We start from the raw sequence: 23,183 nt of genomic DNA on the forward strand, positions 1-23,183 counted from the left end.
ATTATCCCATACAATAACTGGTATGGGAATTAGAGGTGCCAGTTTTATGGCAGGTTGCGGTTTTCCCACAATTTGGCACGTTTTACAAAACTGCGATATGTCCTTGAAAATTCCTGGCCAGTAATAATTAGAATGACCACCTCTAGGCGCTTACCCATTGTCTCTCGAGATAAGGAGGCCAAAGAAGAAGAATGTCTACTTGTACGTGATTTTTTCTTCCAGACCCTCACATGTCCCGCTATAGGAAGTTCATGCGCTATCCTTAATAGTTCCCGGCGATACTTTGGCGGTACCACTATCTGATGAACTACTGTCCATTCTTTGTCCACAGGTCTGTGAGGAGGTCTCCACTTCCTCATCAGAATCCCATTTTTAACGTAACAGCCTTCTAGAACTCCCTTTGCCTCAGCTTCTGTTAGAGCTGATTGTGCCACTTCATTTAATGCTGGATTGGCTTGCTGAGCCTTGATCAGAGAAGACTTATTAAACATTTCCTTCGGATTATCCAAATCCCCAAAGAAAGTTTCAGATATTCAACTATCTGTCTGTGGTGCCAAATTTACCTCCGACAATGGAACTTGTTTAGCCATTGCTTGGGTTACTACACATGAAGGAAAAATTCCTGGCACCTTTTCCTGCAACTTCACTTTAACTTCACTTGGTTTTTGACTACTGGAGAAGCTACTACTTTCGCTCAGGCCAAATCATTCCCCAGGAGTAGATCAACTCTGTCTACTGACAAACTAGGGACAACTCCTACACTTACCATTCCAGATATTAGGTCGCACTCTGCAAAAGAAGCAAAGTTGTATATCCTAAATCAAAGTTCCATCGTGAATCAAGCATGTGATTGCACTGAAGAGGGTGCAGAGAAGATTCACCAGGATGTTGCCTGGGCTGGAGCATTTCAGCTATGAAGAGAGACTAGATAGGCTAGCGTTGTTTTCCTTAGAGCAGAGAAGGTTAAGGGAAGACCTTATTGAGGTATACAAAATTACAAGGGGCATAGTTAGGGTAGATAGGAAAAACTTTTTCCCTTAGCGGAGGTGTTACTAACCAAGGGGCATAGATTTAAGGTAAGGGGCAGGAGGTTTAGAGGGGATTTGAAGAAAACATTTTTCACCCAGAGGGTGGTTGGAATCTGGAATGCACTGCCTGAAGGGGTGGTAGAGGCAGGAACCCTCACAACATTTAAGAAGTATCTAGATGAGCACTTGAAACGTCATAGCATACAAGGCTACAGGCCAAGTGCTGGAAAATGGGATTAGAATAGATAGGTGCTTGATAGCCGGCACGGACACGATGGGTCGAAGGGCCTGTTTCTGTGCTGTATAACTCTCTGACTCTAGGTGCGTCTAATACAAAGGTAGGGGTATAAACTCTCCGCCAATGCAATTCACTAAAACGTAGTATTCACTGTGCTCTGGTGAAAATATTAAGCTTTTCCCCAGCAAAGGAGTTTGGTTCGCTCCTGTATCCCTAAGTATAACTATAGGTTTACCACCCTTACTTGAGGGATAAGGAGTTACTTTTTCTTTAGACAAGAATTCCCTACAACTCTCGGGTATCTTATTCACAATCCCTGCACTCTCATTGGTTTTTGTATTTGGTCTTACAGTTGCAGCCAGAGCTACAGCCTGATCTATTGTACTCTCGGTCAGGGCCCCTTTCTCTGCATTGGCTTTGTGGACTCCAATAAGTCCGATGGGTTTACCCCGCAACTTCCAGCACGAAGATGTTCCACCTTGTGACAATGGTAACATTTAAGCTTGCAGACTTCACTTCCACCCTCAGTATCTTCCTTTCTGGCCTGAGGAGGAGATCCCGGGGCATTCTTGTCCCCTGCTACTTGCCTTTCTTTCACACTCCCATCTTCTATCCTTCTCGGGTTTGTGGGGGTGATGGACAAAGAGTTTGGGCTTATACACAAGCTCATAATCATCAGCAATTTCCACTGCCTGTCTGGCTGTTGAAACCTTCTGGTTCTCTACATGGGTTCTTACTAATGGGAGTGATTTTTTAAAAAAAATTTCTTCCAGGAGAATAAGTTCCCTAAGATTCTCATATGTGGCCTCCATCTTTAGTGCCTGTATCCAACAATCAAAATTAATTTGCTTTACCCTCAAATTCTATGTAAGTCTGCCCATACAATCTCCCGAGGTTCCGAAATTTCTGTCGGTAAGCTTCAGGGACTAACTTCATATGCAATGAGAATAGCTTTATTTGCCATCTCATAATTTGCAGAAGCCTCCTCAAAAAGCATGGTGTAAACTTCATGAGCTCTGCCCATCTGCTTTGCATAAGCAGTGTCCAGCTTTCAATTGGCCACTTGGGCAATAAATGCTGGCCTGGCCAGCGACGCCCACATCCTATGAATGAATTTTAAAAAAACTTCATCTGTCTGGCTGTCTTTTCAAAAGAAATGAAAAATGCCTCTACATCTGTTTCCTCAAACTTAGGGAGGGCTTGCACAAATTTAAACAGCTCTCCACTGGGTCCTGGGCTGGAGTCAGATCTATCTTCAGAACTTTCACTGGAGTCAAGACCACCTTACGGAACTAATTCTTCTGGAGAATTTAAAAAATCACTCCCTCTATTAGTAAGAATCCATAGAAATTGTGGATGATTATGAGCTTGTATATAAGCCAAAACCCTTTGTCCATCACCTCTACAAACTTTTACTGGAGTCAAGACCACCCCTTTGTCGTAATTCCATCTTTTTAATTTGAATTCCTTTCCTTCTATTTCTCTTTTTTTTTTTTCCCTTTCCTTTTCCTCAAGTTTCTTCATTGTCAATTCTCTTTCAAGTTCAAGTTTTTTCAATTCTATTGCTTTTTCTTTTTCTTTGTCAAGTTCAAGCTGCCTCATGTGTAACTGAATTTTAACTGATTCAACTGCACTATCCTCTGGTTTGCCTCCTCTTTCCAGTTGCAAATGATATGCCATTGCTTCAGTTACGTCTACTTTCTTACATCCTGGTTTTAACTCTAACACCAACCATTCTGCCAAATCCTTTAGTTTAACCTTGGTTAAGTGTCTCAAATCACTCAGGGATGCATCCTCCTTCCCCAGACAAGTCACAGCATCTGTTAAAGACATTCTGGTGGTGTAGACTTTACTCTATAGCACATGAAACCTGGTTCTTTTTTTTTTCCTTTTTCAATTACTATGGTCCCACTTACAATTGTATGGCATTGAGTTTATCCTACAAAGAGCCCCCAATTATATGTTATAACTGAGGCAGGATGAGTGCGCTATTTGTTCCAGTCCACTTGTCCACAGGTCACAACATATATTAAAATTTTCCCACTTACCGATACGGTCAATCATAAACACACTCTTTCCCAGAATAAAACACATCAACTGGGGTTTTTTTAATATAAAAAACAAAATTATCAGTTTATTATGAGACAAGTCTTAACCAGTAATGAAGTAAAGCATAAACACACAGATTGAAATACAAAAATTCCCTTTTTTTACCTGAGCCTCACTCTCTCACTCTCACACGCGCACACACACACACACACACACACACACACACACACACACACACACACACATATATATATATATATATATATATATATATATATATATATATATATATATATATATATATATACCGGTTAACCGGAAAAATACAAAGGATTTTTGTTTTGGAGCTCTGTGACAAAAAAAAACACTTAAGCTGAATACTTGCTCATTCTTGAAGGGCACAAGAGATATGGATATGGAAAGATGTCCTTTGTTTTGGTTTGGCATCCCAAATGCGTAGAGATGGCTGTCGCTGGGATCTTCCTAGAACAGTTCTTTCCAGGCGATGTTGAAGATCAGTTTGGGTAGGATTTTCAAGAAATGCAGCTACAGAGGCTTCTGATAGGCCTTGCAGCAGAAATGCAGCAACAGGGGTTTCAGTTCCTACACATTCGATAAGCAGGGTTTTTTCAAATACAGGAGGAAAGAGGAGACTGACACATTGGACACGCAGGGTTTCTTTCAAAAGGAGAGAAAGATATGAGCTGGGTATCCTTGGCAGGCAAAAAAACAACTGTCTTCCAAGCCGTTTACACTCCAACTCGCTGTCAAAGAACAGTACAGCACAGGAACAGGCCATTTGGCCCTCCAAGCCTACACCGATCTTGATGCCTGTCTAAACTAAAACCTTCTGCACTTCCGGGGACTGTATCCCTCTATTCCCATCCTATTCATGTATTTGTCAAGATGCCTCTTAAACGTTGCTATCGTACCTGCTTCCACCACCTCCCCCGGCAGCAAGTTCCAGGCACTCACCACCCTCTGTGTAAAGAACTTGCCTCGCACATCCCCTCTAAACTTTGCCGCTCGCACCTTAAACCTATGTCCCCTAGTAACTGACTCTTCCACCCTGGGAAAAAGCTTCTGACTATCCACTGTCCATGCCGCTCATAACTTTGTAAACCTCGATCATGTCGCCCCGTCCACCTCTCTCGTTCCAATGAAAACAATCCGAGTTTATCCAACCTCTCCTCATAGCTAATGCCCCCCAGGCCAGGCAACTTCCTGGTAAACCTCTTCTGTACCCTCTCCAAAGCCTCCACGTCCTCCTGGTAGTGTGACAACCAGAATTGCATGCAATATTCTAAGTGTGGCCTAACTAAGGTTCTGTACAGCTGCAGCATGACTTGCCAATTTTTATACTCTATGCCCCGACCGATGAAGGCAAGCATGCCATATGCCTACTTGACTACCTTATCCAACTGCGTTGCCACTTTCAGTGACCTGTGGACCTGTACGCCCAGATCTCTCTGCCTGTCAATACTCCTAAGGGTTCTGCCATTTACTGTATACTTTCCACCTGTATTAGATCTTCCAAAATGCATTACCTCACATTTGTCCGGATTAAACTCCATCTGCCATTTCTCCGCCCAAGTCTCCAACCGATCTATATCCTGCTGTATCCTCTGACAATCCTTATCACTATCCGCAACTCCACCAACCTTTGTGTCATCCGCAAACTTACTAATCAGACCAGTTACATTTTCCTCCAAATCATTTATATATACTACAAACAGCAAAGGTCCCAGATCTGATCCCTGCGGAACACCACTAGTCACATCCCTCCATTCAGAAAAGCACCCTTCCGCTGCTACTCTGTCTTTTATGACCGAGACAGTTCTGTATCCATCTTGCCAGCTCACCTCTAATCCCGTGTGACTTCACCTTTTGTACCAGTCTGCCATGAGGGACCTTGTCAAAGGCTTTACTGAAGTCCATATAGACAACATCCACTGCCCTTCATCAGTCATCTTCGTCACTTCCTCAAAAAATTCAATCAAGTTAGTGAGACACAACCTCCCCTTCACCAAACCATGCTGCCTCTCGCTAATAAGTTTTTGTTTCCAAATGGGAGTAAATCCTGTCCTGAACAATCCTCTCTAATAATTTCCCTACCACTGACGTAAAGCTCACTGGCCTATAATTTCCTGGATTATCCTTGCTACCCTTCTTAAACAAAGGAACAACATTGGCTATTCTCCAGTCCTCTGGGACTTCACCTGTAGCCAATGAGGATACAAAGATTTCTGTCAAGGCCCCAGCAACCAAAACAATGTCACAAGAATCACGCCTCCTGACCCCTATAAATCTTGACCTATCACTTCTCTGTACATATCTTCTCCACTCAAAATAACAAGCTGGTGCCTTCCAGTCAGGGCTTGTTTGCAAGCCAAGTCCAGGAACCTTCTGGTAACCTCTTTTAAAAAAAAAAACACACAAAGTTCAGCATCTCTTCAAGCTTCCAGATGAATCAATGTCCGTAATTCAACTATAAGTCCGTAAAAACATATTTTACAAAAGAAGCACTCTCATAGCAGTAGACTATTCAACCATTGAGGGACTGATCCTGTTTCTCATACAATAACACCCTCAGCAACCCAATATAGAAGAGACCTCAATATAAGCAACGGATGCACTATACTAGGTTGGAGGATGTACACACAAATTGCTGAAGCTGTATATAGTGTCTTGTTGCCCTACCCAAGATTAGCCAATTCAACAAAGAATGTGGATTGAAGATAGTTCATTTCGCATTGCCGCTCAGATCAACTTACTGAACTAAACAAAAAGCAAAAAACTTCTGGAAATCTGAACCAGAATGCAAAATGCTGTAAACACTGAGCAGATCAGTTAGCATCTTTGGAGATATTTCAGGTATAGATGCTTTTTAAGAACGGGAGGAAATTGGAGCATTTCTTCTCCCTTTATCATTCTTGGTCTTATTTACTATTTCAGATTATTTCATACATGAGTTAAATGACTTGTATTTCTTTCTCATTCTGGACTATGTGACAAGGTGATGATAGCAGTATTGTACATAATGTGTTAAATAAACTGTTTTTACATAATGTGCACTGTATATTCCCAGGCAGGGATTATTGAGGAGATGCTAGAGGATACTTTTGAAAGCATGGAAGATGAGGAAGAAATGGAAGAAGCAGCAGAGATGGAAATCGACAAGATTCTTTTTGAGGTTACTGCAGGTAAACTAAAGCCACTGTCTATATTTAAAATCTTTAGTAGTACAGACCTCTTCTGGAGTGTTTTTATAAATGTCATTCCCAGTAATGAGTTCTCTCTGCCAGTAAAACTTTTGGGACAAGAATTGGAAAAGAACAATTTTCCACAGTCTGCACCCCTTCATTACCAACAGTATGGACTAGAAATTGTCATTTAATGGGAGAGAGGCGATTTTACAAGAAAAGTTGGTATGCACAGAGAGAACTTTCAAGTAAAATATTCCTGTCTGTCAAATAGTTAATATATCGAGGATCGTAGTTTAAAAATCTGACTGAATTACCTGTAGAGCTGCCTTATGGTGACCCAGCACTTTGGGTCCGATGATTGTCAACTGGTTGCTGAGCTGCCATCAGTGGGAAGTCCGTTTGTCATTAGGAGACCTGGATATAGATTTGTGAAATTTAGTAATATCCATGAGAGCTCACATTCAGCATCTAGGACTGAGCAGATGCTGATCCTGGGAATAACTGGTTAACTCTTGGACAATGCGTTATGAATTGTTGGGTCTTTGGGATTGCAGAAATGCGATCAGACCAGCATTGGAGACAGGGATGAGTTTGAATCAGTGTGCCTGCTCTCTTTCTATTTCTTAATAAGTGGTGGTGACAAGTTAGTATTTGCTTTTGACACAAAAACAGAAAATGCTGGAAATACTCAGCGGATCAGGCAGCATCTGTGGAGAGAGAAACTGAGTTAACTTTTCAAATCAATGACCTTTCATCAGAACTTGAACTTTTGACACCTTCTGTTGCATTTATTTTTGCAGGTGCTCTTGGGAAAGCTCCCAGCAAAGTCACAGATGCTCTGCCAGAGCCAGAGCCTGAAGGGGCTGCAGCTGCATCTGATGAGGGCAAGGCAGAGGAAGATATTGAAGAGATGCAGTCGCGGCTGGCTGCCCTTCGGAGTTGATCTGTGTAAATAACTCAGCTGTACAGTTCCCACTTCACAATTTTACTCCATTATGACATTGTTCTATTGCACTTGACTGGTGTCCTGCTTCCTTTCTGTTCAGTGTAACATTTTTTCTCCAAATACCAAAGTAAGCATTTCCTGTCTTAGTGAAAGGGAGGTGCAGTTAAACTTGTACAGATGGAAAATAAGTTCCCCAAGAAAAACAAATATTGAACTTGTGTAAGTTATTCCTCCCTTTACATTATACCAGCGCTGCCTCGCCAACATTCTTTAGATCAGTTTATCATTCAACATAATTTTAGCACTTTAATGTTAATTTCTTAATTACAGTGGAAAGTGCACTTCCTGGGCGTGTAATAAAGTTTGGGGTCCCTGTACCTGTACTTGAATAATCTTTGTAAAGAGCATATGGTTGAGGCATGTTTTTATCTTATACTTTTATCATTCGACAGCAACTTTAGCAAACCATGGAACCTATATATACTTTCAAGCTTTTGTTTTACGCAGATAAAGTATGTCAAGACATTCTGTCTATGTGGCCTTATTTAATTACAGTAATAAACGATTTTAAATGTCCTACTATTAATGGTTACTTGTAGGAAAGTATTCAAAATGTCCTATAAATGAACTAGGGCATTATTGTATTTTTGAGTTACAAAAGAATTCTGTAGTTGATGTCATCCATACAGGGGTTTTACTTTTATCTAAACAATGTCAGTTTATAAACTGTGGGCAGCAAATATTCATTGTTGCCATCCTTGGCTTTAATGGCAGCCCGGTCATGTCGTGAGTGTGGTCACCCAAGGTTTTAGAATGATTTTGAAAGTTGTTTGCCTTAGCCTTTGATCACTGCACTTCCTTTAAAACTGTTGGACTTCAGGTTGTCAATCAATTCCAAATAGTAGTGGCTTTGTGTTTGATTTGAATTTGGAGACGGGCCATTACCAGTGTAACACTAACCTCATTGTCTTTTAAAAACAACACCATCTATTCTTGGTCATTTAGCATTTTCAAATGTTTTGTTCCCTCCCCAGTAGTTGTAGACAACATATCCGCTAATTATTTTTGTCACATGCAGTGATTTGTTTAAGTGCGCGGATTCTTCAAATTTTTTGCATGGCCGCACACGCATGGTAACTTAAAGGGGCTGACGTGTGTGAGAACTTGTGGGTTGCTGCTCAACTGCGCAGCTAAAGGGAAAATTGGTTGCAGAGAGTATCTTTTGTAGATACTTGTAGGGAATTAAGCTCCCCAACACAAGACACCAACATACAATTGCAACTATGGGTTTGTTCAACTTGAGGAATGAAAGCAAATAAGAACACTGATTTATATCGAGCCTTTCACGACCTAAGGACCTCTCAATTAGTACTTTTTTATTTGTAGTCACTGTTATAATGTAGGAATAGTTGTAGAGTCACACTTTCCACCCAATAGCGCCACTTTTTTAGAACCATTTGTTGACTGGCTGTTTTACATTCATACGTATTTATAAATGGATTGTGGTTTTTGGCTTTGGTTTATCTGATTGTAGAGACACTTCACATTAGCACTGATTCTCAAAATCGGGTAGGAACTTGGCTTGAGATCTATTCTGGATCATATGCTATATTTTAATTAGTGATTCCATTGTTGGCTAATACAGTCCCCAGTAAACTGAATATTATAAAGAAGTATCCTCAATGGAACTGCACCATAACCTGTTTTTGATAGAATTAGTCAATTGATTCTTACTTCATGTTGAAGTAATTAAAGCAGGATTGACAGCAGTGACTCACTTCTGGTTGGTGTTGCAAATTATGTTAAAAGTGTTGAGTTCATTATACCAACTTGTTAAGGTTATATTGCAATTTCACACTGTCAGTAATGTCTGAATTATGCAGTATCCTGATCCACTTAAACATTTAAGGATGGAAGCAAAGGAAATGAGGAACATGCCTGTGATTCAGTTCATCTCTGCCCAAATGGTTTTGTAACTCAATGGAATTGCATAGCTTATTGAAATTTTCTGTTGTAAAAGATTCATAGCCTCGGAAGTGACTAAATAAAGGATTTGGTTTATACATATTAAGATTGTGGATTGTCATAATGCTTGCGGAAAACTGTTAGTGCTTTTGACCACTTCCGTAAAGCTTCTGCACTGCTGCCTCAAGAACAAGCCAGAATGTTTGTTTTTTATTTATGGGATGTGGGTGTCGCTGGCTAGGCCAGCATTTATTGCCCATCCCTAATTGCCCTTGACAACTGAGTGGCTTGCTAGACCATTTCAGAGGGCAGTTAAGAGTCAACCACATTGCTGTGGGTCTGGAGTCACGTAGGCCAGACCAGGTAAGGACAGCAGATTTCCTTCCCTAAAGGACATTAGTGAACCTGATGGGTTTTTACGACAATTGATAGTTTCATGGCACCATTAATGAGACTAGTTTTCAATTCCAGATTTTTCTTAATTGATTGTATTTAAATTCCACCAGCTGCTGTGGTGCAATTTGAACCCACGTCTGCATTGATAATGGTTTCATAGTCACCATTAGACTAGCTGTTTAATTCCCAGATTAATTGAATTCAGATTTCACCATCTGCCATGGTGGGATTTGAACCCATGTCCCCAGAGCAGTAGCCTGGGTTTCTGGGTTACTAGTCCAGTGACATTACCACTACACCACTCTCTCTGCCGCCTTTCCCCTACCCTACTCCCCGCACCCCCCCCCCCCCCCCCCCCCCCTCCCCAAACATGTGGTATAGAAATGAATATTTGCCTTATCCAGAATGTCTTCTCCAGCTCCAAGATGTATCTAAAGGTAGATGGGACAGTTACTGAACAAGGCAAAACTATAGAGGGTCACCTATGTTTTTATCACTGATGTGCTGGAGAGCAGCACATGGGACAGGCAAGGTATTTTGGAAAAATTGTGGTATTTCTTTTTTCCCCTCTGATGATATTGTGACATTAGCAGACTCACCTAGGGGATCTAAATGCTGTTCTCAGCATCCTGAACAATGGGCTAACCTGAAAGATAACAGGTGGACAAAAAAGGCTGATGGAGTGGCAACCAAGAACAGGAAAAAGAAGGAGGAGACTAAGAAGAAGATGGAGACATGATGTATCTCTAGGAACTACATGGAGGAGAACAACAAGGGATAGAGATAAACGGAAAAGGCGTGGGGGTGGTGGTGGGGATGGGGAGGGGGAAGGCTACAGCCGAGATGATGATGAAGGATGATTTAAGTTGCAGCATTATAGTTCAAAAGGGGTGAAAGATACAAGAAGCTTCTGTTTCCAGAGGTTAACATCTTTACTTGGATCCTGATGGACAGGATTCAGGGCAAAAGATACTTTCGTCTTCTGTGACAGCAAATGCTGATTAAGATAGCAAGAAATTAAGAAAAAAAATTAAGTATTTTTTTGGTGTTTGTGAATGTCAAGGAAGTATGAGGCTCTTTAAAAGTTATTAGCAGGAATGTGATATCAGGGAAGTAGTGGCATATTGAATAATTGATGTTCTCTGACACTTTGCCAGTTTTTTTTTATTTGTGTGTTGATTTTCCAGGAAATTAGGAGACTTTAATACAGTAATAATTATTTATGGGGAAGTTCTTCTTTTCTTTGGCCTCCTTGCCTGCAGGTGGTTTGTGGAGCAGCGCCTGGAGTGGCTATAAAGGCCAATACTAGAGTGACAGACTCTTCCACAGGTGCTGCAGATAAAATTGGTTGTCAGGGCTGTTTCGCAGTTGGCTCTCCCCCTGCGCTTCTGTTTTTTTTTCCTGCCAACTGCTAAGTCTCTTCAACTTGCCACACTTTAGCCCTGCCTTTATGGCTGCCCGCCAGCTCTTTGTGTGTTGATTTTCCAGGAAATTAAGAGACTTTAATACAGTAATTATTTATGGGGAAGTACATCAGTCATTTACAACAGCAAAGGAGGCCATTTGGCCCATCAAGGCCATGGCACTCCAGCGAGCAATCAAATCAGTCCTCCTCTCCCGCTTGATCCCTGTAGCCCTGCAAGTTTGTTTCCTTCAAATACCCATCCAATTTCCTTTTGAAATTATTGTCTCCACTTCCACCACCCTCGTGGGCAGTGAGTGCCAGGTCATGACCACTTGCTGTGTATAAAAAATTCCTCACATTCCCCATGCATCTCTTGCCCAAAACCTTCAATGTGTGTCACCTAGTCCTTGTTCCATCAGTTATTGAGAACATTTTTTCCTTGCTTAACTTAGCTTGTCATAATCTTGTAATCTGAACTGGAGTAGCCATATAAATACCGTGGATACAAGAGCAGGTCAGAGGCGAGGGATCCTGCGGGGAGTAACTCACCTCCTGACTCCCCAAAGCCTGTCCACCATCGACAAGGCACAAGTCAGGAGTGTGATGGAATACTCTCCACTTGCCTGGATGGGTGCAGCTCCAACAAGAACAAAGAAAATTACAGCACAGGAACAGGCCCTTCGGCCCTCCAAGCCTGCGCCGATCCAGATCCTCTATCTAAACATGTCGCCTATTTTCTGAGGGTCTGTATCTCCTTGCTTCCTGCCCATTCATGTATCTGTCTAGATACATCTTAAAAGACGCTATCGTGCCCGCGTCTACCACCTCCGCTGGCAACGCGTTCCAGGCATCCACCACCCTCTGCGTAAAGAACTTTTCCCCTCTCACTTTGAACTCATGACCCCTAGCAATTGAATACCCCACTCTGAAAAAAAGCTTCTTGCTATCCAGCCTGTCTATACCTCTCATGATTTTGTACACCTCAATCAGGTCCCCCCTCAACCTCCGTCTTTCCAATGAAAATAATCCTAATCTTCCCAACCTCTCTTCATAGCTAGTGCCCTCCATACCAGGCAACATCCTGGTGAACCTCCTCTGCACCCTCTCCAAAGCATCCACATCATTTTGGTAATGTGGCGACCAGAACTGCACGCAGTATTCCAAATGTGGCCGAACCAAAGTCCTATACAACTGTAACATGACCTGCCAACTCTTGCACTCAATACCCCGTCTGATGAAGGAAAGCATGCCGTATGCCTTCTTGACCACTCTATTGACCTGCGTTGCCACCTTCAGGGAAGGTTGCCACCTGTGAGCCTTACTTTGGTTGTGGGTAAAATGTTGGAAAAGGTTATAAGAGATAGGATTTATAATCATCTTGAAAAGAATAAGTTCATTAGCGACAGTCAGCACGGTTTTGTGAAGGGTAGGTCGTGCCTCACAAACCTTATTGAGTTTTTCGAGAAGGTAACCAAACAGGTGGATGAGGGTAAAGCAGTGGATGTGGTGCATATGGATTTCAGTAAGGCGTTTGATAAGGTTCCCCATGGTAGGCTATTGCAGAAAATACGGAAGTATGGGGTTGAAGGTGATTTAGAGCTTTGGATCAGAAATTGGCTAGCTGAAAGAAGAAAGAGGGTGGTGGTTGATGGCAAATGTTCATCCTGGAGGTTGGTTACTAGTGGTGTACCGCAAGGATCTGTTTTGGGGCCACTGCTGTTTGTCATTTTTATAAATGACCTGGAAGAGGGTGTAGAAGGGGGGGGTTAGTAAATTTGCGGATGACACGAAGGTCGGTGGAGTTGTGGATAGTGCCGAAGGATGTTGTAGGGTACAGAGGGACATAGATAGGCTGCAGAGCTGGGCTGAGAGATGGCAAATGGAGTTTAATGCGGAAAAGTGTGAGGTGATTCACTTTGGAAGGAGTAACAGGAATGCAGAGTACTGGGCTAATGGGAAGATTCTTGGTAGTGTAGATGAGCAGAGAGATCTTGGTGTCCAGGTACATAAATCCCTGAAAGTTGCTACCCAGGTTAATAGGGCTGTTAAGAAGGCATATGGTGTGTTAGCTTTTATTAGTAGGGCAATCGAGTTTCGGAGCCACGAGGTCATGCTGCAGCTGTACAAAACTCTGGTGAGGCCGCACCTGGAGTATTGCGTGCAGTTCTGGTCACCGCATTATAGGAAGGATGTGGAAGCTATGGAAAGGGTGCAGAGGAGATTTACTAGGATGTTGCCTGGTATGGAGGGAAGGTCTTACGAGGAAAGGCTGAGGGACTTGAGGTTGTTTTCGTTGGAGAGAAGGAGGAGGAGAGGTGACTTAATAGAGACATATAAGATAATCAGAGGGTTAGATAGTGAGTGTCTTTTTCCTCGGATGGTGATGGCAAACACGAGGGGACATAGCTTTAAGTTGAGGGGTGATAGATATAGGACAGATGTCAGAGGTAGTTTCTTTACTCAGAGAGTAGTAGGGGCGTGGAACGCCCTGCCTGCAACAGTAGTAGACTCGCCAACTTTAAGGGCATTTAAGTGGTCATTGGATAGACATATGGATGAAAATGGAATAGTGTAGGTCAGATGGTTTCACAGGTCGGCGCAACATCGAGGGCCGAAGGGCCTGTACTGCGCTGTAACGTTCTAATGGACCTGAACACCCAAATCTCTCTGTACATCAATTTTCCCCAGGACTTTTCCACTTACTGTATAGTTCACTCTTGAATTGGATCTTCCAAAATGCATCACCTCGCATTTGCCCTGATTGAACTCCATCTGCCATTTCTCTGCCCAACTCTCCAATCTATCTATATTCTGCTGTATTCTCTGACAGTCCCCTTCACTATCTGCTGCTCCACCAATCTTAGTGTCGTCTGCAAACTTGCTAATCAGACCACCTATACTTTCCTCCAAATCATTTATGTATATCACAAACAACAGTGGTCCCAGCACGGATCCCTGTGGAACACCACTGGTCACACGTCTCCATTTTGAGAAACACCCTTCCACTACTACTCTCTGTCTCCTGTTGCCCAGCCAGTTCTTTATCCATCTAGCTAGTACACCCTGGACCCCATGCGACTGCACTTTCTCCATCAGCCTACCATGGGGAACCTTATCAAACGCCTTACTGAAGTCCATGTATATGACATCTACAGCCCTTCCCTCATCAACCAACTTTGTCACTTCCTCAAAGAATTCTATTAAGTTGGTAAGACATGACCTTCCCTGCACAAAACCATGTTGCCTATCACTGATAAGCCCATTTTCTTCCAAATGGGAATAGATCCTATCCCTCAGTATCTTCTCCAGCAGCTTCCCTACCACTGACGTCAGACTCACTGGTCTATAATTACCTGGATTTTCCCTGCTACCCTTCTTAAACAAGGGGACAACATTAGCAATTCTCCAGTCCTCCGGGACCTCACCCGTGTTTAAGGATGCTGCAAAGATATCTGTTAAGGCCCCAGCTATTTCCCCTCTCGCTTCCCACAGTAACCTGGGATAGATCCCATCCGGACCTGGGGACTTGTCCACCTTAATGCCTTTTAGAATACCCAACACTTCCTCCCTCCTTATGCCGACTTGACCTAGAGTAATGAAACATCTGTCCCTAACCTCAACATCACTCAGGAAGCTTGACACCATCCAGGACAAAGCAGCCTGCTTGATTGGCACACCATTTACAAACATACACTCCCTCCATCACCAACGCACAGTGGCAGCAGTGTGTACCATCTACAAGATGCACAGCAGCAACGCACCAAGGCTCCTTAGACAGCACCTTCCAAACCAGCGACCTCTACCAACTAGAAGGACAAGGGCAGCAAATGCATGGGAACACCACCACCTGCAAGTTCCCCTCCAAGTCACACACCATCCTGACTTGGAACTATATCGCCGTTCCTTCACTGTCGCTGGGTCAAAAATCTTGGAACTCCCTTCCTAACAGCACTGTAGGTGTACCTACCCCAAATGGACAACAGTTCAAGAAGGCAGCTATGAATGAATTTTTAAAAATTATCAAATCTCCTTTACTCCAAGGAGAACAACCCCAGCTTTTTCAATCTAACCTTGTAACTAAAATCCCCCATCCCTGGAGCCATTCTGGTAAGTCTCCTCTGCACCCTCTCAAGGACCCTCACATCCTTCCTGATGTGGTGACCAGAAGTAGACACAATACTCCACTTGGGGTCTAACCAGAGTTTTATAAAGGTTCAGCATAACCTCCCTGCTTTTGTACTTTTATGTGTCTATTTATGAAGCCCAAGAGCCCATATGCTTTACTAACCACTCTCAATATCTCCTGCCATCGTCAAAGATCTATGCATATGCACCCCTAGCTCCTTCTCTTTCTGCACTCTTTGGAATTGTGTCATTAAATTTATATTCCCTCATCCTATCCCTTCTGCCAAAATACATCACTTCACACTTGGCAGTATTAAATTCCATCTGCCACTTGTCTGCCCATTCTGCTAACCTATCTGTCGTGTTGCAGATGGTTAATATCATCCTCACTGTCTGCCACTCCTCCAAGTTTGATGTCATTAGCAAATTTTTTAATTCTACTCTATATTCCAAGATCCAAGTCATTAAGCAGTTGTCCCAGCACTAACCCTTGAACACCACTCTCTACCATCCTCCAGTCTGAAAAAGAACCATTTACCACAACTCACTGTTTTCTGTACTTGTCACTTTTTTTTTTAACCAATTAGACACTGACCCTCCTGTTCCATGAGCCTCAATTTTACTAACCAGCCTTGTATGTGGTACTTTATCAAACACTTTCCTATAATCCACATAGACAACATCAACTACATTCCCTTCATCAACCGTCTGTTACTTCATCAAAAAAATTCAATTAGTCAAGCATGATTTGCCTTTTACTAATCCATGCTGGCTATCTTTAATTAATTAACTCAAACCTCTCTAAGTACCAGTTGATTATTTTCCCAGATTATTTTATGTTGATTGGCATTCTATTCTCATATTCTCTCTTTCCCAGTCTTACTTTCCTCTTCACCTGCCCTCTCAACTTATTGTATTTGGCCTGGTTGTCACTCAAAGAGTTCACCTGGTATGCATCATACCCCCTCCCCTCGTCATCCAAGGAGCCCTGTTTTTGGTTCCCCTATCTTTCATCCTTGTTGGAATGTACCTAGCCTGTACCTGAAGCATCTCTTACTTAAAAAGATAACCCATTGTTCTGTTACAATTTTGCCTGTCAGTCTTTGGTTCCATTTGATCCTGGCTGGATCCCTTCTCATCGCATAAACTAACCATCTTCCAATCTAGACTCTAGCTTATGTCGTTTCTTGCTTTTCTGCATTAAGAGTCTAAACCTTATGATACGCTAATCAGTCTTACCCAAGTGCTCCCCCACAGGCACTTGGTCCACCTCACTTGCCAGCACCAGATCCAGCAATGTCTCCTTTCTAGTTGAACATACTGATAACGAAGTTCTCCTGAACATGTCAGAAAATTCTCCCCCTCCTTTCCCTTTCCTCTATCATCGCAATTGATATTTGGTTAATTAAAGTCCTCCTATATCACCACTCTATAGTTCTTGCACATCTCTAATTTTGCTGCAGATTTGCTCCTCTACCTTTCTCTCACTATTTGGAGGCCTATTGAATACCCCGAGTAATGTGTTCATACCGGCTTTGCTTCTGAACTCTAACCAAATGGATTCTGTCCTTGCCCCTCAAGAATATCCCCTCTTTGCAACACTACATTATCTTCCCTAATTAGTACTACCACCCCGCCTCCCTTTTTTATTTCCCTCTCTTTTCTGAACACTTCATATCCTTGTATATTAAGCACCTAATTAGCATTTTTAAGCCATATTCCCATTATTGCCACAACATATTCCCATACAATTTGCACTTGTAGTTCACCAACATTATTCACCACATTCTGTGTATTTACATACATGCATTGTGACCCTGTCTTTGCATTCCTCATAGTTTTCAGTCTGCTCCTATCTAATATGGAACTACTCCCTTCTCTAGTACTGTCCAACTCTCATTATGCACCTTATTCCTCTTTTCCACCTCTATCTGCTGGTGCTACCAATTCAATTTAAACCCTTCCCAACCACACTAGTGACATTAGTCCCGGTCCTGTTTATGAGCAATCCGCCCCTTCTGAATAGGTGCCTTCTGGCCTGGAACTGGTCCCAATACCCCAAGAATCTGAAGCCCTTCCTCCTGTGCTATGCATTGATCCTCCCTATCTTCCTATTTCTACTCTCACTAGTGCATGGCACTGGGAGTAATCCAGAGATTACCACCTTCGAGGTTCAACTCCCTAGAACAAAGAACAGTACAGCACAGGAACAGACCATTCGGCACTCCAAGCCTGCGCCGATCATGATGCCTGCCTAAACTAACACCTTCTGCACTTCCGGGGACCGTATCCCTCTATTCCCATCCTATTCATGTATTTGTCAAGATGCCTCTTAAACGTCGTTATCGTACCTGCTTCCGCCACCTCCCCCGGCAGCAAGTTCCAGGCACTCACCACCCTCTGTGTAAAGAACTTGCCTCGCTCATCCACTCTAAACTTTGCCCCTCGCACCTTGAACCTATGTCCCCTAGTAACTGACTCTTCCACCCTGGGAAAAAGCTTCTGACTATCCACTCTGTCCATGCCGCTCATAACTTTGTAAACCTCGATCATGTCGCCCCTCCACCTCTGTCATTCCAGTGAAAACAATCCAAGTTTATCCAACCTCTCCTCATAGCTAATGCCCTCCAGACCAGGCAACATCTGGTAAACTTCTTCTGTACCCTCTCCAAAGCCTCCACGTCTTTTCGGCAGTGTGGAGACCAGAATTGCACGCAATATTCTAAGTGTGGCCTAACTAAAGTTCTGTACAACTGCAGCATGACTTGCCAATTTTTATACTCTATGCCCCGACCGATGAAGGCAAGCATGCTGTATGCCTTCTTGACTAGCTCCTGAAAATATGACTGAAGGACCTCAATACCTGCCCTTGCTATGTCATTGAACAGAATATTGAAAGCAGTTGAAGATAAGTTCCAAAGGCCATAATACATACATAAGAAGTTAAGGAGATGGCAAATTAAATTGATCACATTTTTACCAGGAATCATTAGGAGAAGTTATGAAGAATAAGGAAGAAGGGAATATAACACTGATTATTAGAAGAGCGGAAAGACTGTTTTGGAACTTGAAAATGTCTATCTCACTGGCTTCTAAGTAAAATATTACAAACTATTTGGTTTCAAGTTTATTGTGAAAGACCTAAGAGTATGTAAGCAATGGGGCAATGTGAAGATCACACTTTCAGAGGGTATCCAAGCCTGTAGATAAAAGGAATTCAGTGGACACAAGTAGGCCATTCAGCCACTCAAGCCTGTTCCAAGATTCACTTAGATTACATATCATCTGTAACTCAACTCCATTTACCCACCTTCGTTCCATATCCCTCAATACTCTTGCTCAACAATCTGTTTTGAATTTTTCAATTGGCCTAGCCTTAACAGCATTCTGAAAGGTAGTGTTCCAGATTTCCACTACCTTTTGAAGTGCTGCCTGATATCCTTGAACAGCCTAGCTGTTGCAACCAGGTGAAAAAGGGGTCTAGGATTCCCTCTCAGCCTTCACCTGATCTTACTGTAACAGAGTTTAATTTTAAAGTTTTTTTTTTAGCTCTCCCTTAGTGAATCCTTGTTCACTAACTTCCAATTATAAGGCAAAGAAACTAGCCAGAGGTTTTCTTAGGATTAAAGAAAAAAAGGTTGAACTTTATTAACCTTAAACTCTAATTCAATTAACGCCTATGGATACGCGTCATGCCTATGCTAGCATGCATACGCGATACACACATGCAGATATAGAGACAGAAAAGAGCAGAAGAAATGAAGTGGAAAGGTTTGAGGCAATATCTGAAGATCGTTTTGGCTACTGTTCTTCGAGCTTACTGTAAAGCCCTTGATTGTAGGTAGGTCTTGCTTTTCATTCGGGCCCATTATTCTTCTTAAACCTTGTTCAATGTAGGAGACTTTTGTCTCAAAGTTCATGTGTCCTCAGTGAGTCCAGAGACTTGTGAGAAAGAGATAGGAGCGGACAGGAGGTCTTCTCACTCCAGGAGCCAACAGCCTTTCCGAGTTCAAAAACCCTGGACTAGCCAGTTAGTCATGTGACCAGCTCATTTAACCAGTCCTGGATTTTGTAAATTATATAATTTTAGCAGTCTTTGGAATGCTCTTCCTTACACTTTCAATGTCCGGTGATCAAAATACATTATGGGTTGAGTCAGGGAATGGTCTTGTTGTCTCCACAAGCACTGTCTGTTAGTATGCAAATGTTTTTCAGCTAAGTGCCTGGCCTTCTCTTCTTCCTAGCAAGTTTAAAATTAATGTTCATATGACAAAATTAATACGCTTCATTCTTGGCAAGGGGCCTACATGACACTAGCTCTAATTTTAAGGTTATGTCCCTTAGTTTTAGTTTAGAGATACAGCACTAAAACAGGCCCTTCAGCCCACCGAGTCTGTGCCGACCATCAACCACCCATTTATACTAATCCTACACTAATCCCATATTCCTACCACATCCCCACCTGTCCCTATATATTTGCCTATCACCTACCTATACTAGGGGCAATTTATAATGGCCAATTTACCTATCAACCTGCAAGTCTTTTGACTTGTGGGAGGAAACCGGAGCACCCGGAGAAAACCCACGCAAACACAGGGAGAACTTGCAAACTCCACACAGGCAGTACCCAGAACTGAACCCGGGTCACTGGAGCTGTGAGGCTGCGGTGCTAACCACTGCGCCACTGTGTCGCCCCTTCTTCTGGACTACCCCACTATAGGGAGTAGTTTCCACCTACCCCACGAAATCGTTTAACCTTTACCATCTCAATCAGATCACCCCTTAAAAATCACTAGATACCAGTTTAGATCATGCAACCCATCCTCTTAATTTAACCCTTTTAGCCCTGGTTAATATTCCGCTGAAAATGCACTGCATACTCATCACCTCAAATGCCAATATAACCTTCCTGCAGTGCCCAAACTGAATACAGTACGTCAATTAAGGAAGCTGTGTAGGTTTTTAAAATCTAGCACTAGTTAGATGGACTGACTCTTTACTGGTCCTGTACCTTCCTATAAACTTGTGCCACGTAAAAATTTGCAACTAAAGCACAGGTGTAAAATCTAGGGTATAGGGCAAAAAGGACAAGTGCTTACAAGGATGCAGAGCTCTAACCTCTCAAAGCACTTTATGGTGAAAGGTCAAATTCCCACACTGAAATCTGTGTGTCTGTAAAACAAGGACATTGCTGATGTAATACATCCACTGAGATACCAAGGACATTGGTGAAACTGCATGTTCAAAATTCTGGTATGCAATTGTCATATATATTATGTATAAAAAGCTTGTGCTGAACTCAACCACTGACAACTTGATGATTAAACTCAGCTTCAGCAAGAAGATACCATACGACTGACATGGCAAAAAGGAGTTAATAGGTTTGAGGAGCTAGAAATGTCAACAGCAGAATCATTACCAGCTTTTGCCTCCACCAAAAAAATGAGAGCAGTGGTTGTAGTTAGAAATTGTTGAACTCAATGTCAAGCCCAGAAGGTTGTAAAGTTGCCAAAGATTGCTCTCACTTTTGTCAGCCTTCCACCCTATCACAGACTTTTCTTTTTGTTCTTTCTTCCCCCGGTTTCACTGCCTCTGGACTTGCTTAAAAACTGATGCATCTCTAACAACTTTCCAGCTCGAAGGGCCACGAACCTGAAACATTAACTGTTTTTCTCTCCACAAACCTGCTGCCTTGATCCAACATTGTGTTTTTATTAATTAGCAATTAATCATGCAATCGAATAACTCCAGTAACTCCCTCTGTTCTTGGGTTCAAACTAATTGGCAGATATTCAGTTTGACAGTTTCCAGTTGAACGTCTGGGTCACATCAAGTGTCTAATGGATTGAATACCATTTAAACAAATAAATTATCGCTGTTGTATGGGCTAGCATGGTCTCTATATTTAAGACAAACAAATTCACAGCAAAGGTGCACATATTTCTTTATCAAATCATCTCAGACAAGGGCCCAGACATTCAACATTTGGGATAGAACAAGTCTGGATTGTCCACAATGTGCATCAGCAACATAGGAAAAAAAATACTAAGTGTTTCACAGAAGTGCAACAAGAAATTATAGACGGAGTCAAAGGATGAGATATGTGGAGGGCCGAACATAAGCTTGGTGAAAGTGGGTTTTTAGGCAGGATCTTACAGGAAGGGGTAAGGGAATAAATTCCAGAGCACAGGCCCAAGCGTAGGTGGGTGAAAGGGAAAGGAGGCACAAAAGTCTAGAATCAGAGGAACAATATCTTTGGGGGCACAGGGGGAGGAAATTAGGCTGATGAAGGTTACAGAAATGGGGAGGCGTGTGGTCACTTAGAGATGTCAGATCGTTTGAATATTTGCCACCACCAAGATCTGCACCTGCGGCGGCTCCACCCGGGCCTGCGCCCTGGGCTTCCTTGCTCACCGCAGCGGCCCTCCTACCCGTCGCAGCGTAGCCCCCGCGGGCTCTCCATTGCCAGCGACGGCCGGGTATTTACGACACAGAAGACAGCCATTCAGCTCATCGAGACACAAAGTAAATACAAATATGAGGTTTGCGGGGGAGGAGGAGGGAGTCAAAGTAGAGCAGTGAGGACAGGGTGAGCGATGTATTCAGGCTGGGCACCACAGGAAGTTTATATTGCTCTTTGAGGGGATGAGTGTGGAGTGCAGATGTGGGAAAGGATATCGATGGCAGGCCAACCAGGAGAAAAGTTTTTTTTTAATGGTATACAGTACTCCAGCTGTGGTCTAACCCAGGCTCTGTACAGCTGAAATTCAACTTCCAGCCCCTTGGGATAAAGATCCAACATTCCATTAACCTTTGATTACTTTTTGTACCTGTGAATTAGTTTTTAGTGATTTGTGCACATGGACATCCAAAGCCCTTTGTTCCACCAGTTTCTAGTCTCTCACCATTGAGAAAATAGTCTGATTTGTCTTTCTCAGATTCATTTCTCCATATTGAATGCAATCTTCCACAGTTTATCCACTCAGTTACAGCACCATTTGTTTATTGGTGCTTCCACATCTGCCTTGCTTTTGAACCATCAAAATCACCCCATCAATATTGGAACGCACAGTTTTAAGCTACATCAGATTCACATGGAAACTTCATCAAGCCCTCCCACTGCATTGCAAGTATGCAGCATCCAGTGGAAAGAATCTTCTAATCCAACTACTTCCTTATTAATCAGGCTTCATACGTGGAAACGGAGACATATCCAAAATGGGATCAAAAAACTAGGATCTTAATGGGAACATTAAAGCCAATTTTGCTATTGGAAACCAACACAACCTCAATTTTTAAGAGCATGTTGATATATTGTGTAAAAAAAAAAAAATCACATTTTCTGGTGTACAAGTATCATTAGACACAATCTTTAAACAATTCTACTGATTAACTTTTCATTTTCCAGACTTCAACTTTCAATTACACTCTGTATTTAAACCACAATCAAACAAAAGAAAAATACAAAAGTACAAAGCAAACAAAACTAATACATTAAACATTCAAGTGTAGGTCCTGAGTTCTTGAAATTCAATGCGTGGCATTTTCTTTTACCTCCTGAAAGTCTTTAATATTAAAAAAGCAGCTCAGATAAAACCCCCTTCAAATTTTTACAGCTACAATTATGTTCAAAGAAACAAGACTTTTGTTTATTGGTACATGGGCTGTACACAAGACTGAAAAAAAGTGGTTTTCAAGTTCAACTTTTCAGCAACAAGCATATTTAAAAAAATAATGTGGATGAAAGTCGTCAAGTAGTCAACCAGTTAGGACCAAACATAGCTCAAACTGGCAATTAGTTTGGACCCATGATTTACTGTGCGGT

General features: G+C 42.3%; 1 protein-coding gene across 2 annotated transcripts in view; it reads left to right on the top strand.

Annotated features, from left to right (window-relative positions):
* Nucleotides 1-9,538, top strand: part of rnf103 (ring finger protein 103) — a 109,006-nt gene extending 99,468 nt beyond the window's left edge. For both annotated transcript variants that reach the window (XM_068029134.1, XM_068029124.1), the window contains 2 exons: nucleotides 6,404-6,518; nucleotides 7,322-9,538. In XM_068029134.1, coding sequence (XP_067885235.1) covers nucleotides 6,404-6,518; nucleotides 7,322-7,464 — 258 coding nt within the window. In that variant the 3' untranslated portion in view covers nucleotides 7,465-9,538. The remainder of the gene's footprint in view (nucleotides 1-6,403; nucleotides 6,519-7,321) is intronic.
* Nucleotides 9,539-23,183: the final 13,645 nt, after the last annotated feature.

This window comes from Heterodontus francisci, chromosome 1, assembly GCF_036365525.1.
Source record: "Heterodontus francisci isolate sHetFra1 chromosome 1, sHetFra1.hap1, whole genome shotgun sequence".
In the NCBI taxonomy this organism is placed as follows: Eukaryota; Metazoa; Chordata; class Chondrichthyes; order Heterodontiformes; family Heterodontidae; genus Heterodontus; species Heterodontus francisci.